General features: G+C 43.8%; 2 protein-coding genes across 3 annotated transcripts; both read left to right on the top strand.

Annotated features, from left to right (window-relative positions):
* The first annotated feature begins 2,372 nt into the window (after positions 1-2,372).
* Positions 2,373-12,454, top strand: bcl3 (BCL3 transcription coactivator). The gene is made up of 9 exons (XM_049731649.2): positions 2,373-3,085; positions 3,915-4,026; positions 5,442-5,550; positions 8,190-8,391; positions 8,522-8,610; positions 8,701-8,778; positions 9,090-9,257; positions 11,594-11,699; positions 11,774-12,454. Exons 1-9 carry the CDS (start codon positions 2,644-2,646, stop codon positions 11,938-11,940), a joined length of 1,473 nt encoding a protein of 490 aa, XP_049587606.1. The 5' UTR covers positions 2,373-2,643; the 3' UTR covers positions 11,941-12,454.
* An 859-nt stretch (positions 12,455-13,313) lies between these two features.
* On the top strand, positions 13,314-18,006 carry LOC125975722 (probable ATP-dependent RNA helicase DDX6). Of its 2 annotated transcripts, none has more exons than XM_049731659.2 (13): positions 13,314-13,497; positions 13,818-14,396; positions 14,479-14,542; positions 14,654-14,758; positions 14,929-15,058; positions 15,185-15,331; positions 15,599-15,693; positions 15,762-15,884; positions 15,963-16,091; positions 16,211-16,391; positions 16,471-16,572; positions 16,739-16,953; positions 17,613-18,006. In XM_049731659.2, exons 2-12 carry the CDS (start codon positions 14,248-14,250, stop codon positions 16,942-16,944), a joined length of 1,431 nt encoding a protein of 476 aa, XP_049587616.1. In that variant the 5' UTR covers positions 13,314-13,497; positions 13,818-14,247; the 3' UTR covers positions 16,945-16,953; positions 17,613-18,006. The 2 variants fall into 2 exon arrangements, with proteins under 2 accessions (XP_049587616.1, XP_049587617.1); XM_049731660.2 differs by having other exon boundaries at positions 13,314-13,501.
* The last annotated feature ends 218 nt before the right edge of the window (positions 18,007-18,224 follow it).

Below are 18,224 nucleotides of genomic sequence, written 5' to 3'. Positions count from 1 at the left end.
GTTAACCATTTCATAAATACAGTGGAACCCCGGAAGTCAACCGCCTCAGAATTCAACATATTCGGGAAACCTTTGTAAAAAGAAAAAAGAAGAGCTGAAAAACAAGCAAGAAAGATGCATTCGGGTTACTTGGCATCGCAATTCAAAGTGCAGCGATTGACCATAAGTTCATTTTTGAGGAATAGAGAGGCCATAAAAAGTGCTAGTGTTGCTAAGGGATTTACGAGGGGATATCCAGGTCCCAGTGGATAAAACAAAGAAAGTAAAACACTGACAAAATGCAGCCACTGGATTTTTCATATGGAAGGTGATTCCAATTCCAAACAATGACCCTCCCTCCCCCACCCCACCTCTGCACCTCTTCGTTTACAGATTCAGCGCCAAATCAATGTCAAATTATGTGGATCTTAAATGTACTGCATATTCAACTCTGTGTAGTTTTGCTCCGCAATTGTGAGATAAAAAAAAGTAACGTTAGGGCAAAAACTTGCTGCCTGAGAACAGATTATTGCCTTTTCAATTATTTCTAATGGGGAAAATTGTTTCGGAATTCAACGGTTTTGCTTCTCAGCGCTCCTTCAGGTTCCACTGCATAGTGCATTTACATAAACATAATTATAGACTATTATAGAGTTGAAAATTATAATACAGTGGTGCAGTGGGCATACGTGTTTATCATTGAAAAATGATGGCTTTGTTCCAAAAGTATACCTTCGCATTTTGTTTGGCGTTTGAGTGTTTGCTATTTGTAGCAGTGGGGGGCCGTCAGGTCCTGCAAGGCCTTTTCTGCTGGCCTAAAAATATCTGAATCACAGACTGATGTTAATTATATTTTGTCCATGAATACGTATTAAATAATTCCAAATGGTCTGTCTGCTTCCTTTCATTGCTAGCCCCCTGGTTGCGCTGCCGCCAGACATGTATTTTCATATTTAAGGATTTAACCAATCACATTTCAGTCACTATTTTTTGCCAGGAATCTTTGCAAAGAAATCTGCCTGGAGGCCTTCACAATCAGTTCTGCAGGCCCTTTAGCATAGAATAAATGTTGATCAAACTGTTGCTTCAACCAATCAGAGTTTGACTTGCCGACACCAAGGCCCTCTAGCTGGCGTACGGAATTGTCAGCGTATTCACACGCTTTGATTGGATAGTCAGAGAGTGTACTAGCCAGAGCTAGCTACATCTGTAGCAAGCTGCACAAACAAAGATATTATTGTGTTGATTTAATGGCTGTTTTGTCAACCCACAGTGGCTGAAGGAGGAGAAGAAATTGATTTGGTTGCAGATTTACTGTCAAAGCCATTTTCAAGATGGACTTTTCAAGAAAAGCTGGACATTGTTAAGCAAGGTCGGGCAACTCCGCAGCTAGCAAACCTGTCACAACCGGGAAAACGATTTGTCCGGCTCTTTGAGTCCACTAACTACGAGTGGTACTCCTGGCTCACAGGCTCCGAGGAACGCTGCAAATTGCATTAGCATTAGCTAATAGATAGAAAAGGACTTCTTGATGGAACTGAAACACATGGATAATCTGAAAAACAAAGTATTTGAAATCTTCTTGAGGAAAGAAAGGAGGATGGATTTTGTGTACAAATAATCAGGATTTTTGGTGAGTAAAATGTTGCTATATTCCTAAATAATATTGCAATTTCATCAGATTATTTTTGTATGCTTTTTTTATGTGTGTCGCAGCTGTACCTGCAGTAGAAGTTTTATAGCCATTGGCTGGCAACCGGTTCAGGGTGTCCCCCGCCCACTGCCCGTTGACGGCTGGGATAGGCTCCAGCACGCCCGTGACCCCTGTGGGGACTAAGCGGTTCAGAAAATGGATGGATGGATGGAAAATAGTTATTGCGGGTTGGATTGATTCAGACGGAGCACTCCTGAAAGCCTAGGTGTGAAATGCACGGCCCGCCACTGTTTTTATAGAGTATGATTATCATTCATCAATCATTATCATAAACTAATGATTGCACCTCAACAAACTCAAAGATGATCTGCAAACATGATGAAATAAAAACGTGAACTTAACTAGCGATGCAGCGATTCTTAGCACCAGAGGGAACCTATGTATTGTAAGTGATGGCACAGATTCACTCCGAGAGATATAATTAAAAGTTAAAGTTAAAGTCCCAATGATCGTCACACACACATCTGGGTGTGGTGAAATTTGTCCTCTGCATTTAACCCATCCCCGTGTGATTTTGATCCATCCATCCCCTGGATAATATAGATACATAAAATTTTAAACTTTGATGCAAAAATGCCACCACGAAAGTTGGCGCGGCACATTTTGTGCACTCCTCCAAATGCACATGCAGGCAAACACGAGCGCGCGCGCGCACACACATCGACGTTGTAATCGCTCACTTTCATTTTAAAATGAAAGTAATGGTGGAGCACTTACGCAGCTGCACATGAGCTTCCATGCATAACTCGCATTCAGCACTAAGCTGAAGGTTGCTTGATTTGAAAAATATTTGTAGTTGTAATCATTAAACAAACAAAACCTACCAATGACGCCAACGGAATGATCGCTTTTGGGGGCTATCTGTCCGGTTTTTACTGCCAACAGACATTCAGCGAAGAACCGAGACGCACCTGAGACTCTCAAAAGACATTCAACTTCACCCCCGGTTGATGCCAAACGTCATGACCATGAACGATGACGGCCGTTCGCTTGCCGCCGCCGCGCCACTGGACTTGAGTACCAGTCAGCGGGGGAGCACCTCGTCCGCAGCGGCGCCAGACCGCCCATGTTGCCGCAAGGAGACCGTCGGTTCACCTGCGCCTCCGCCTACGCCGGGCTTCCCTAGCAAGAGACCGGCTGACGGGGCTTCCCTCCGGCTTCCTTTTCGGAAGCGACCTATCGCCGTGGAGCCGGAGGAACGATCGTCTGGAGACGTGGGACGAGTGGAGCGCTTTTCCCCGGCGACGGGGGAGGCTGTCGCGCCGCAGCGACGCGAGATGAGCGCCGCTGAAGGTCGGCTGCCTGTTGCTGGGGCAACCCACATGCACGCGAAGGAGCTTGAGCGGAGTTTGGGAGCTTTTCCCGTCCACGTCGTGCCCTCCTCCACTTATGGTGAGTACCGATGAGCACTCATTACATTGCTGTTAAATGTGATCAGTTGTGGCACCAATCGAAATAGTCCACCCCCCGGTATTAGGGACCGGGCCGACCCGTGAAATACAAAATCACAATTAACGACGAATGAAATGCATTGGAGAATTATTAACAAAAAAATAAAATTCAAATCAACATTGAAAAATATATATATTTTCATTTTAATTTGTTTGTCTTAATGCAATTATTCAGAAATTATAATAAATAGAAATATAAAATATATATTTAAAATAATATATTCTTTTGTTTGTTTTAATACAATTATTCAGAAATTATAATAAATAGAAATACAAAATATACTATATTTATCATTTTCTTTTTTTACTCACTAATTTTGTGCAATTTATGCAGTGAACTGGCCAACAGTCCAGTGTGTACTCCACCTCTCTCCCAAACAAGAGAGCTCAGCTCAACATTTGTGGATGATTGGAAGGATGATTTAATATTTAAATTCTGAAATCTATTTTTTAGATTAAAAATTGTATAAAAATGTGAGCGATTGATACCAGATGATGAAGCCAAAATGGAAGATGATTCTTTGAAGTAAATGTGTCACTCAAATATCATGTGTATTCGCTCAAAAACAACGCTGGTGTGGTCCAATTTCCCACTGTGTCATTGAAACGCACTTCCTCCTGCGCTTCTTCCTGCAGTTTATATGTTGAGTGACAGGTGGCCTCAGGCAGGTGACAAGTCATTGAGAAAACGTCCAGAACGTGATTCCCCTTTTGACTCAAGTAGCTCACTGGGTCAAATACTGCACTGACTGCGCTGCTTTATTTTTCAGGTCACTGTCTGGCATACCCCTACCCGGAGGCGGAGCATCTCAGCTTGCAGCACTCGCGGGACCCGCTGAGGAGCGTGGCGCTGGCCACTCGGCAAGATGAAGATGGAGACACGTATGAGCCTTTACTCTCATGTTGTCAATCACTCGAAGGCAAGGCAAGGCAGCTTGACATGTGTAGCATGCACAGGGCAACTCACACAAGCGCGCAAATACACAAGACTTCAAAGCACTTTGGACTGGCAAAAATCTTGTTGAACAAATGCTTTGCGACTTTTGACCAAGTTGCCAGGCCACTTTTCTAAAGAGGAGGACCAATTTGCAAGATGTTTGTGTGTGACGCGACGGCCACCGCGCGTCGCCACTTACGTCAATGCGGGTCCCCGGAGGTCGGGAAAAGCAAGAGTGTGAGGTATCGAGCACTCGGTGTGGTTTTTCTCAGCTATGTTGGCCTCGACGATAGGGCCTTTCTGAATGAATGGGACTGAAAAACCAAACATCCGCTCCTCACACGCTCTCTCTCTGTCTTATCGGCTTCATCTTCTTTGTGTGTGCGCTCTCTGACGTGTGCGCGTGCGTGCTCTTCTTGCATCCAAGTCAGAGGATGCCTGGCTTCAGAACAGATGATTTTTTCATGGATGTCTTTAGAGTTTCTTGTCTGTTGCAACTTTTAGGGTTATGTGCATATGGGCCGTGTAGTCTGCCCACTTCCAAGAACTTGGCGCAGTTTCACCTCATGAGAAAAAGGCAATGAAGAGAATACAGTCAATGCGATTTGGGGGCGACATACTCTCCAGAGAAACTGGAGATAAAAATAGACACAGCATTAGGTACCACTGTTGTGTGAGGGACGGAACCATCAGGTTCCAAAAGAACAATGCACTTGTCTCCTTTTAAGGCAAGCGATGGAGCCATTTGCTGACACACCAGTCAGTCAGCTGTGCGAGATGATGTCACTTACAGGAATGAGTAGCGGCTGCACACTTTGGCATACATATGTGTTTTTCACTTCACATGCCTCGGCCACGCTTCCTATCCTTTACCGCATTAGCTTGTATCAAAAGCGCTCGCGTCGCCGATGCCCCGGCACGTCCTGTGCAAAGCGCGCTTGGAACGTCTTCTTGAGAAACGGCGACGGTTTCCTGTTGCACAATCGCTGCAGTCTGGCGAGAAAAGCCCCATCTCGTGCTAGCATGGATGGATTGCACGCAGAATGCGGCCATTGTCAGGGGCGGCAGGAAGTGATGTCAAAAGCACTCGTGCGACCTTTACTGGAAGCTAACGGCTGTGCGGAAGAAAAAGAAACACAATAACGGCAGTGCGGTTCTCAACAGATGTGCTCCCTCGGCGATTCGTGGCCTTTCCCCCGAAAATCAAAGCAGAAACGAGCTCGGCAAATGACTCTTTGCATCAGAAAGCCCTAAAATAAAATGTTTTTCGATTTCTGATGTCCTGACACCAAACAAGCGTTGAAACATGTTTTTGGAGGCACAGCCGTAAAGACACATCGAATCGTGCTTTTGATTGCAGAGCCCTGCATATCGCAGTGGTGCAAGGCAAGCTGGACCTCGTGCGGCAACTCGTCCGGCTGCTGCAGTGTGCCGGCAGGAGCCTGGACATCTACAACAACTTGCGACAGGTAAAAGCAACGCATCACCTTCGTCATATCGCACGCGTTGACAACATGAATGTGGTTTCAACAACATACATAAGGGCGACACAAACACTTTTTTTTTCTCACGCCCTCGCTTGAGGGTGCCTCTGTCTGCACACAACGTCCTCGCTTACATTCTTGCCAGGTTCCTTCCATTTTTGCCCGTGTTGATTTATACTTATTATACAACACAAAGAGGGAGACATTCCAATACTGCTGACCAATCCTGAGTTTCTGTGTTTGAGTGCCAGAGCATTTTGACAAGTATGTGACTCTCGGTGCCCTTTATAGTACAAGTACGTGGAATCATGAGAATATGAAGGGTGTGTCATACTTGCGCACAGAATGTGTGACTAAATCTCTCAGGGGGCCACGCCAACTTTGCGCTGATCATCAGAACTTTCGGCGATCAACTAGCTGTGTGTTAGACACGTGCCCTAAAAGAGGTGGCACTTAGTTGAGTGTGGTTGACATCGGCGAATCTGCTTGTGTGGGCTTGCAGCATTTTACTCTTATGGCAAAAAAATGTGCATGGTGACTGAGGCGCTACTTTACCACAAATGAAGGCATGGCAAGTGTATTAGTTGTACCCCCCGACCCCACCCCCGCCAAAAAAAAAAAAAAAACGGATACACAGATTAATATCATGGGGGGGAAAATCAGCAATGTGGTGTGATAGTTGCGAAGCAAATAAATACTAGCAGCACATTGAAAGTTGCTTCTTTATTTTGGTGCACGTACGCGCCGCGCATCTGTGTGTTTGTGTACTTTGATATCCTCCTTCCGAGAAGTCACGTGACCACCCCCCTCGCCCAACCCCTCTTCGTCTTGCTGGAGGCTGTTGTAACATACCTGAGGTTCGCTGGGTGGATGGCGGGGACTTTCCCTTCTTGTACGTCACCCTCTCTCTCTTTCTCTCACCCTCTCTTTCTCTCATCCTCTCTCTCTCTCCCCGTCTCCCTCTCTATCTATTTATCTCTACCTATCACTATCTATCATTTCCTATCTATCCGTTTCTCGCTTTCTGTCTGTCTCTCTCTCTCTCGTGCTGTCACGCGCTCTCAGTGTACCTCTCTCGCACTTAAGTCACTGCGATACCATCAGTGGTTTATTTGTGTGCAAGCAGGAAAGCATGAGATCCTTGCAGTTGTCTGTCTGGCGTGGCATGAAAGCATTTCATGGTCCACTCATCTCTAAGCAATGCCAGAGCACGTCGGGAGAGAGAAGGGGTTTTCCCTCGCTATCCTGCCTTCCTGCTCTTCCTTGTCGCACACAACGCACACACACTTCCTCTTATCGATGCTCTCTTTTTGTTTTAATCCCCCTCGAGGTGTTTTACAGGAAGCTCGGGTTTAAAGGGCTAAATATGGAGTTGGAATATGTTGGTTCCTCTTCAATAAGAATACTGTAAATATATGAGTGTGCGTGTGAATCACAAGATTGAGGCAAACGGATGGACAATGGCATAACTGGATGAAGTCCATGCTTAATGGTTTTACCCAGCAGTGAAAATACAAGTCAGTCATGCTTAACCCAAACTAAACATGCCAGCACATTTACCTAGTGGAGATCTGTGGTTTGGGGTTTGAATCTGGGCATTTGCTGAGGCTATAATTGAGAATTACATATCATACACACATCTGAAACTAGCTAAAAAAAAAAAAAAAAGCTAATAGAAATTCAGATAGATTGCACGCTGTTGATAAGTGTTGTTTAGCTTCAGAAACACTGTCAGTGCGTAATATCGAATTTTGCCATAACAATATTAGGTTAAAGCAGTCAAATTTTTAAGTGGGGTCAACTAACACTATTTTTCAAAATAAAAACAAGTAGCCATTTAAGTGAAGGAAATCAAATGTAGTGTGTCAAGATTTCAGTATATCACCAAAGAGCAATATGACCTCACTACTGTGGTTTAAAAGTCTGCATGCACACACCTCCAAGCCAGTCAAAGAGCAAGTGAAACTTGATGTGTTTTTTTTTCTAGCTGCTGTTTATTGTGCAGCCTGTCCAAATATGAGTGGAAAGTCCACTTCCCCATACGCTGATGTGACGTTACGCTGGGTTTATTTAAACACCAGTGTCCTTGTTGGCCAGTGTCGACATGTACAATGACATACGCTGACCTCACGCTCGCTCGGGAATGTCCTGCATTGCTCAACGGCTTCCCAGTAGATTCATTCAATTTGTCAATGTCTGTGATTCGTAACCAGAGAAACAGAGATTTCATCAGATCATGCCATAACAATTCAATGTTCATTCATGAAATGGGCAAAAGTGTTTTCTGTCATAAAATATATGCTTCAGCTCAATACAGGTTTGGAAACATTGCTCTATGCTGACTGGTTTTAATCTTGCTGATCAGATCCATTCATTTTTTACAGGCCAACAAGCAATTGTATAAATGAGTAAAGATGAAGACTCAAGGTTTAGGATTGTTTGTTTGTTTGTTTGTTTGTTTGTTTGTTTGTTTGTTTGTTTGTTTGTTTGTTTGTTTGTTTGTTTGTTTGTTTGTCAGGCGTAGCTATCGGGCGTTGGCTCCACGGTTTCAAGAATGGACATGTTCAAATGCCAGGCGACATTTCATTCATTTATGAATGAATCATTTCCTTTGCGCCATGCAGACTCCGCTCCACCTGGCCGTGATCACCCGGCAGTCAGATGTGGTGGACGCGCTGCTGAGGGCCGGGTCGGACCCCTCCTCGTTGGACCGCAATGGCCAGACGGTGCTTCACCTCTGCTGCGAATACCACCATCCGCTGTGTCTGTCCATGGTGCTTTCGCTCTCCTCGTCTGTCGCCTGCCTGGAGATGAAAAACTTTCAAGGTAAGTGGAGAAGTACGCAGAAATACGCAGAAGTCGCGCCGCGCATGGCTGTCCACAAATAGCGGCACTTCACTGTCCTTCTCTCGTGGGCCGTTTCTTTCCACTGTGGCCCTTTAAACTCGCACACCAGGTTTGAGCCCCCTCCACGTGGCCGTACTCCACGGACACAGAGATTTGGCCGCCATGTTGCTGGTGGCGGGAGCTGATGTCAACACCGTGGTTAGTGCATTCCGTCATTGCTAGCGCGATTTCCATTCAGCCTGCCTGCCTGCCATCAGATAGATGACTTTGCCACGCCCACTTCATCAGGACATCAAGAGTGGCCAGAGTCCCCTTATTCTTGCCGTGGAGAGCAACAATGCAGAAATGGTCGGCTTCCTCATTGAGGTAAAGAGATTGTGTGGGAAGGCTTGTGACTTGCATGAAACACTTGTTCCAAAATGACCACATTGAGGGGTTAAATGGGATTAAGGTCGTCACTACATCTTTTTTTCATTTTAACACGATAAGTAGGATTTTTTGAAATATGTAAATATTGAATTCAGGTAAGTTCCCCCAAAAATATTTTTCCAAATGACTATTGTGGCACAATCACAACAGCGGAGGAAACAACAAAAACTTTCATTTCTATTTTGGGAGGCCGGCCCACTGCAAATGTGTACCTGAGTCCTCCACGTTTTCTCCTTGTCTTGGCGCAGAGCGGCTGCGATGTGAACAGGCCGTCGTACAGCAGCAACACGGCCCTGCACAGCGCCTGCGCGCGGGGCCAGGCGGACGTGGTGCGGGCGCTCCTCAAGAGCGGCGCCGACAGCAGTCTCAAAAACTACCACAACGACACGCCCGTCATGCTGGCCAAGAACAAACAGGTCAGCACTAACAGTCAAGTGAGGCACTCAGGTGAAAACATTGATGCTTTGAGTTTCAAGTTTCAATTCCGTAACATGACCACACCCCTAAAGTCAGAACATTAGTATTTTGAATAATATTTCTCCATTGAGATGAATGGGAATGCCAAAAACTGGCAACAAACATGAGGGGAAAAAAGCACTTCAGAAGTGGGGGCAAAGGAATCTGCGAAATCCGTCAGAGAATTAGTGAAGTAGAATCCAATTAGTTCTGTCCTGCCACCTAGCGGATAAATATGAATAGTGCAGCATGATCGTTACTTTTCCTACATCTGGTCAGCTAGATTTATTTAGTAGAATAAAAGCACTGAGGCATAATTGTTAATACTAAGTGTGTGAGTCCTGGGTGTACCCCATCTCACCCGCCACCCTCAGGTGGATGAAACAAAATGAATGGATAGATGGGATTAACTTGACTTCCAAGTGCCCCACCTTGCAAACACCTGACTGAGCTCAGAACGTCACTATTTGGACATGCCGCGTATAGCCTCACATGCAACGCATAAATACTAGTGTATTGGCCCGTGAGTAGGAAAAATCCATGTATAATTGGTCCCTATGATACAAACCGGGTTTGGTTGAAGTTGGGAAATTGTGTAAAATGTAAATAAAAACAAAATACAATAATTTGAAAACCCTTTTCAACCTATATTCAATTGAATACACTACAAAGACAACATATTTAATGCTCAAACTCAAACTTTATTTAATTTTTCAAATAATAATTAACTTAGAATTTCATGGCTGCAACACGTGCAGTAGAAGTTGGGAAAGGGTATGTTTACCACTTCATTACATCACCTTGCCTTTTAATAACACTCAATAAACGTTTCGGAATAGAGGAGACTAATTCTCTTAACTTCTCGTGGAATTCTTTCCTATTCTTGCTTGATGAACCGCTTCAGTTCCATTTAACAGTCTGGGGTCTTCCCTGTCATATTTTACGCTTCATAATGCGCCACACATTTTCAATGGGAGACAGGTCTAGACTGCAAGCGGGCCAGGGGAGAACCTGGACTCTTTTACTTCGAAGCCACGCTGTTGTAACACGTGCAGAATGTGGCTTGGCATTATCTTGCTGAAATAAGCAGCGGCATCCATGAAAAAGACGTCGCTTGGATGGTAGCATATGTTGCTCCAAAATCTGTATGTACTTTTCAGCATTTTTTATTTGGCTTCACAGAAATGCCATGGGAACTAATGTACCCCCATACTATCACAGATGCTGGCTTTTGAACTTTGCACTGATAACAGTCCGGATGGTCCGCTTCCTCTTGGTCTGGAGGACACATCGTTCAGTGTTTCCCCCAAAAAATTGAAAAGTGGACTCATCAGACCACAAAACACTTTTCCGTTGTGCATCAGTCCATTTTACATGAGCTCGGGCCCAGAGAACCAGGCGGCGTTTCTGGATGTTGTTCATAAACGGCTTTTGCTTTGCATGGTAGAGTTTTAACCCGTACTTACTGATGTAGTGACGAACTGTATTTACTGACAGTGGTTTTCTGAAGTTTTCCTGAGCCCATTTGGTAATATCCTTTACACACTCATGTCGGTTTTTAAGGCAGTGCCGTCTGAGGGATCAAAGGTCACAGTCATTCAGTCTTGGTTTCCGGCCGTGGCGCTTACATGCTGTGATTTCACCAGATTCTCTGAACCTTTTGATAATATCATGGACCGTAGATGTTGAAATCCCTAAATTCCTTGCAATTTTGCTTTGAGAAATGTTGTTCGTAAACTGTTCAACTATTTTCTCACACAGTTACGGACTAAGTGGTAAACCTCGCCCCATCCTTGGTTGTGAATGACTGAGCATGTTTGGGGAGGCTCCTTTTATACCTAATCATGGTACGCACCTGTTCCCAATTAGCCTGATCACATGTGGGATGTTCCAAATAGGTGTTTGATGAGCTTTTCTTAGCTTTCTCAGTATTTTTTGCCACCTTTCCTGATCACATGTGGAATGTTCCAAATAGGTGTTTGATGAGCTTTTCTTAGCTTTCTCAGTATTTTTTGCCACCTTTCCCAACTCCTACTGGATGTGTTGCAGCCATGAAATTCTAAGTTAATTATTATTTGGCAAAAAACAATGATGTTTATCAGTTTGAACATTAACTATGTTGTCTTTGTAGTATATTCAATTGAATATGGGTTGAGAAGGATTTTCAAGTCATTGTATTTTGTTTATATTTACATTTTACACAATTTCCCAACTTCAACCGAATCCAGTTTGTAAATGCACTGGGAGAAAGAAATCTAACGATGGAGACATTTGTATTTTTAATTATTTTTTGCAGATAGCAGACATCTTACGAGGGAGGGGTACAAAACTACAAGTTCCTGACCAACATTTGGACACGTCAGCCTCGCCACACAGCAGCAGCTTAATGATCAACAGTAGAGGTCACTTCATTAGGTACACCTGCTGATTCCCCCCAAAATCAAAACTGTGCTTTTTTTTCCCTCTCAAATTTTAGGTTCACCATCTCCAAGCCGCAGTCGTGGTTGTTCTCCAACAATGCCTCACTGCGCCACCTCCCATTCACCAAGGACCCCACCAATGTTCGCTTTTCCATTTTACGAGCAGGAGTCCTCATGTATCAAAACTGGCAACTACTGCATCCCTCGGAACATCAAGCAATGAGGCAAATGACAAATCTAGCATTCAGTGATGTTGCACATTAAAAAGGGTAGCCGGTTTACTCAAAGAATTAATGGGGGAGAAACTAATACAGTGTTCATAGTTGGGTTGCTACGCTAACCTATGCTAACATACAGGTTAAGTCACGTTTCCAGTGCCATGTGATCATCCGCAATGGAATTTGTTCAGTGACTGAACTGTGATGTACCTCGGCTTTGTTTGTACTCAGGGGTGTGCCAAGGCTGGGGGCCGAGGGGGTTTAGGCACCCATTGCTAGTTTAATCTAGACACTGTATACAGCAATGATTCTTAACCTTATTGGAGTTACCGAACCCCACCAGTATCATATGCGCATTCACCGAACGCCTCTTTAGTGAAAAATGTGTTTTTTTTTCAAATTCATGACATCAATGTTTATTACTGGTGCACAAAATGAGCCGTGCATGAACATCACCTCGTTCAAAGAAAAAAAAAAAAACACAATGCATTAAGTCAGAAAAATTACATACCTGTAGATCAGAGTGACTGCTGCTGTTGCGAGACCATTTCAGATATGCATCTTCACAAATTTACACAATAAATCAGGCATGTTTGGACCTCCACAGTGGAGGCTTTGATGAACCCCTGAGACCAACTCACGGAACCCCTAGGGTTCGATCGAACCCAGGTTAAGAACCACGGGTATACAGTGTACAGTGAGTGTCCAGGAACCCCTGTACTTGTAAAGTGATGGAATTTGCATTAAATTGCCTTGTGTGTTTTGTTTACATATGCTACGCAGAAAAAGATAGGAATTTGGATTGGGCTTTCCAGTCAAATTTCAAGATAGACTTAAATTACAAATAACCTTTACAGGTGGATTTATTTTGAACTTTTAGATGTCCATTTCTTCACTGTTTCAGTACGTTTTGTACAACTTGATGTTTGACAACATGGTGCTGAATGGCAAACCTTTCTGTGACCCTTCCAATCTCACTGTATCTCTGTAGCCCAATACAGTATCCCTGGAACGGTTTGTGAGTAGTGTCTATCATGTGTGTTGTTCTGCTTTTGTTCAAAAAAAAAATTAAAAGTATATTAAAAAAAACTTATCTTGTGTTTATTTATTTTTTTGACCATACATTTCATAATATACCCAACATTTCTTAATATAACTGCAATTGACATTTACTTTTTCTCAAAGTGTGAGGGAAAGGAAATCAGAAATGAGATTCATCATAAATGAAATCGAGCTAAGATCTTCCTGTTATGGTTCCACCCCCTAAAAATAGAAAGAAAAGCTTGTCCACTCCAATCAAGCGGTTCCGTTTGAAAGAAGCAGCAATGTGATTGGTCAGTTGCCATCCGCCCCCACGGAGGCGACCAACCAATTGTAAGTCGTGCGCGCGGCCATGTTGAATTGTCAATAATTTGAATGTGAGACAACAAAGAAGTGATATAAAGTTACGATTGAAGCAGATTTCGCGATATAATGTCAAAACTGCTGTCGGACTCGACACACATATCACGTTGAAAGCTTACAAGCGAAAATATATTTTGGCTGGAGTGAGAAAACTCAAGGTAGGTTTGACGCGTTACTGTTCTCAAGCACCGTAGTTTGAACATCGAAGGCGGCTAGGATAATAGCATGCTAACTTGAGCTTGCCGGTGGAAAAGTTTCCAACTTTGTTGAACGTTGATTCGAAAACTCTCCCGAGATGCTTTGCTTGTCTATCCTGCTCGAGTATCAAAATATGAAATGACTTTTGTCTGAGACGCCCATTATAGTTCACATTTGTTGGTGACTTTTGACTGACTGACAACAGGTGACATTATGTATTTGGCTTGTTGATGAATTTCTTTAACTTTTAAGAAATGTTTCTTATTATATGTGATGGCAGGTGACCTGGATTTGGCCAATCCCAAACCACCCCAACAATACTAAAAAAGGAGAATCCAGTTTGTCAAATAACTACAAAGATCAAAGGAATTGAAAATATTTAGTAAATGTAGCTCATCAGACACAACAGCCTTAGTCACATCAATGAACAGAATTGCAATTCTGGCAAAGATAAAGAGGAGTATTAGATAACAATTCTTGTGATATATTTATTCATATGAATGTTAATTTCTCCATTTTTTTGGGAGAGTTACGTTGTAAATTAGCATTATTCACACACAGGCCTCTTTATTTTCAAGGGCCCTGTTGACAGATGCTCAAAGTGCAGTGCAATTTTTACCTTTTTTTTAGTCTGTACTTCAGTATTAGTAAGAAACACAAATCAGTTGCGCTGGTAAATTTCAAATAAAGAAAAGAGAAAGACAAGAAAAATGGCTGCAGCAAGAACAGCAAACCCAGCACAGATGATCAGTTTGATGAAAGCAGTGAATGGGCCGCTCAGAGGCAGCCAGACCGCAGGATTCAGTGGCCAGCAGCCCCCGAAGAGGAGCAATAATCCTCAGAGCAGTGGCGTTATCAAGTAAGATTTGTTTTGAAATTTAATTCATAGTACAAAGCCTCTTCTCATCTCGCATTCTAAAAATTGTGTGTTTTGTCTTTAGGTTTGGAGATGACTGGAAAAAGTGCCTAGAACTTCCTCCAAAAGACAACAGAATTAGAACATCGGTAATGTAACCCTAATGATTAAGTCTAAGTACCCAAACATTTTAAGCTTTGAAATATAATAATGCATACAAATTTTGCTCAATTTACAAATCTACACTTTGCCAATCGCAGGATGTGACCTCCACCAAGGGAAATGAATTTGAAGACTACTGCCTCAAGAGGGAACTGCTCATGGGAATATTTGAGATGGGATGGGAAAAGCCCTCGCCCGTACAGGTCTGTTTTCCGTTTTTGTCACAATTTTTCTGCTGCTTGACACAGGTAGCAGACCACTGGGTAGGTAGGAAACATTGATTCTGCATATACTGGACGCTGCACCTATCGATGCATTACTTATGCATGAAAGAAAAAAAAAAAACACTTCTCATGCATGTGCCCCCTCATAGGAGGAAAGCATCCCCATCGCCTTGTCTGGCCGAGATATTTTGGCCCGTGCCAAAAACGGAACGGGCAAAAGCGGAGCCTACCTCATTCCGCTCCTGGAGAGAATCGACCTAAAGAGGAGTTACATTCAAGGTCAGTGTCTGCTTTCTCATTCCCGGTACCACTCCCCCTCCTCCTTGCCTTTCCATAATGAAGTCAGACTCACTTTGTCCACGCTCTCGTCACCCCTTGACTCATCACTTGTGTGTCTCCACGCAGCCTTAGTCGTCGTGCCCACGCGAGAGTTGGCGCTGCAAATGAGCCAAATCGCCATCCAGCTCAGCAAGCACTTAGGCGGAGTCAAGATCATGGCCACCACCGGCGGCACCAACTTGAGGGATGACATCTTGCGCCTCGACGAGACAGGTGCAGCTCGCACGGTTGTTCGCTAGTGCAGAGATGGCCAAGCTTTTCCACAAACGGGAAAATGGAAGGGGCGCCCTAGTCTAAGACCAAAGACCAAGCTCTCGAGTGGAACATCTAGTGTACATTTTCAATTTTTAATTGAAAAATATGTTGACTTTGTAGTATAAAACAGTATTTAAAGTTGGAAAAGGTTTATTATTTTAATTGTAATATATTTTTTTAGTTTTAGATACGTTTGTGACACTTTGGCCGTTTTTGTCCCAACAGTGCACGTGGTGGTTGCCACACCTGGAAGATTACTGGACTTGATCAAGAAGAGTCTGGCCAAAGTGGACAGGTTACAAATGATGGTGATGGATGAGGTAGGACTCTCATAACACGCATCGTCCTTTTGTGTTTCTCAAACTTTTTCAACATCTGACATGTTCAGGCAGACAAGCTCCTCTCGCAAGACTTTGTGGCCATCATCGAAGACATCATCAGCTTCTTACCAGAGAATCGGCAGATTCTGCTCTACTCAGCAACGTTCCCCATCAGTGTGCAGACATTCATGGTATGGTGACCTTCACTTGCACGCTTCTCATTTCAAAGCAAAAGTGTTTTTAGAGATTCCCCTCCAAACCCCATCCAGAACAAACACCTGCAGAAGCCTTATGAGATCAACCTCATGGAGGAGCTGACGTTGAAGGGCATCACCCAGTATTACGCATATGTGACCGAGAGGCAGAAGGTCCACTGTCTCAATACGCTCTTCTCCCGGGTGAGGCTTAAGTTCCTCAATTATTTTCCGTCAAAACCTCCTCTTTTGTTTGAGCCGCACACCTCTTGACATCCGAAGTGTAAAAAATATAAATCATGATTTGACCTTTTGTGTTCCAGCTTCAAATCAACCAGTCCATCATCTTTTGCAACTCCAGCCAGCGGGTGGAGCTCCTGGCCAAGAAGATCACCCAGCTGGGCTACTCTTGCTTCTACATTCATGCCAAAATGATGCAAGAGTACAGGAACCGCGTGTTCCACGACTTCCGCAACGGACTGTGCAGAAACCTGGTGTGCACAGGTGGCTACAGGAACTCGATGCACATTGCCAACAATTTCAAATAGATGGCGTGCTCAACCAACGCGTGCTCTTTTGGCAGACCTGTTCACGCGGGGGATCGATATCCAGGCGGTCAATGTGGTCATCAACTTTGACTTCCCCAAAAGCGCAGAGACCTACTTGCATCGAATCGGAAGATCAGGTGACCGCCAGCACTTCAGGTTTTTTTTTTAACAAGCTGTCGGGCTACTTTTGTGCTCCTTGGGGGGGGTGTCGTCATGTTGGAGAGGCCCGATGTAATCTTTTATTTGTGATGGGCCGGCCACATCTCATGATGAATTTAATCGCAATTCCACGCTTTCGTTCAGGGCGCTTCGGCCACCTGGGTTTGGCCATCAATCTGATCACGTCGGAGGACCGCCACATTCTGAAGAGCATCGAGGACCAGCTGGTCACCGACATCAAGCCCATCCCGGGCAATATCGACAAGAGCCTCTACGTGGCAGAGTTTCACTCTGTGGATTCTGACGACCCCCACGCTGCACCAAGCAATGGAAAAATGGCAGCACCGTGAAAGAATGGGGTAAGTTTGGGGAGGAAAGTTGACAAGTGTCAAAGGAGTTTCACCACCATATCATAAAACTAAAATAGATGAACCTATATACAGTATTTTTATACATACTATTTCTGTTAGACATTTATGTACATTATCCTATCCTCTGGTGGCTTTCTGCAGTGGTTGACTTTTGAGACTTCTTACTTCTCTTCACCACTCCGCATTTTGCTTGACTTCCAAATTGGTACACTTTGGAGCATATGTTAGAGTTTTCACATATTGTAACTGGTTTTGTAGCATTCTATACAATATCCCCCATAAAAGGCCTCAAAGATAAAAAGCATGCCTTCACTACAGTTTTAACACACCACGGGCACGTGCTGCCCACCACAGGCAAGTCTTGGTAGTACAACAACAGACCTGACTTGTGAGGATGCAGAATTGTCAGTAGAGATAATGTTGTGCTTTCGTCTTTCTATTTCTCATGTCAGTCCTTAAACAACAACAGCTATTATGTGCATTCTGTGCGTGACAGTCATCTCAAGTCCACCATACTTGTCAACCCCCCTCCCCGATCATGCATGCTGCCCGCCAGGGGGTCTCACATTTTAGAAATGGATTGAGATTTTAGCAGTGTGTATTTGGTCACCCTTTTTTACATGCTTACATTTCAATTGTTTTTTCAGAAAACAAAAGATGGCTTCTGATATCGTAAAAATATGGCTCAAGACACAATGTGAAGAGTTCTGGTTCACTGTGGTTTACAACCTGCCCATCTTGTACGCACACACGCACGTATGTTTGTATTTTTGTGACCAAAGTGTTGGGTCAGATTCTGCTGGCAAGGAGCAGTACTAACCATGCTGTCTGGTTCTGGAGGGGGTTGAGGAACATCAGACTGTGTGCGTGTGCGCGTGCCTTTTTTTATGGACTGCTACAGTCGGTACCAGCAAACAGGCGGGTTCCGTTCAATGATTTATGTATTTTTTTTGGTTACCATAAAGAGAGCTGGGCAAGAATTTCTGTTATATGCTGTTGCTATAGCCTACTGGGAGAAGAATAAAACTAACTTGAGCTTTATTTTCTCGTTTCATTATTGGGGGGCTATGCATGCCCAACATAATGGTATGCAGAATTTACAAAAACGTATTTATGCTGTGCAATGTTCCTACTCATATTCACAGGGAATAGGGACAGAATCTGACTGAGAATAGCAAAACTCTGAATTCCAGCTGAAATGTTACAAATTAAATAAAAGGAAAAAACATTATTTCTCATGAAGATCAAACAACAACAAA

The sequence above is a fragment of the Syngnathus scovelli genome, chromosome 9 (genome assembly GCF_024217435.2).
Source record: "Syngnathus scovelli strain Florida chromosome 9, RoL_Ssco_1.2, whole genome shotgun sequence".
Lineage (NCBI taxonomy): Eukaryota > Metazoa > Chordata > Actinopteri > Syngnathiformes > Syngnathidae > Syngnathus > Syngnathus scovelli.
The sequence above is the reverse complement of the archived record's forward strand: the minus strand, read 5'-3'. Positions and strand labels throughout refer to the sequence as shown.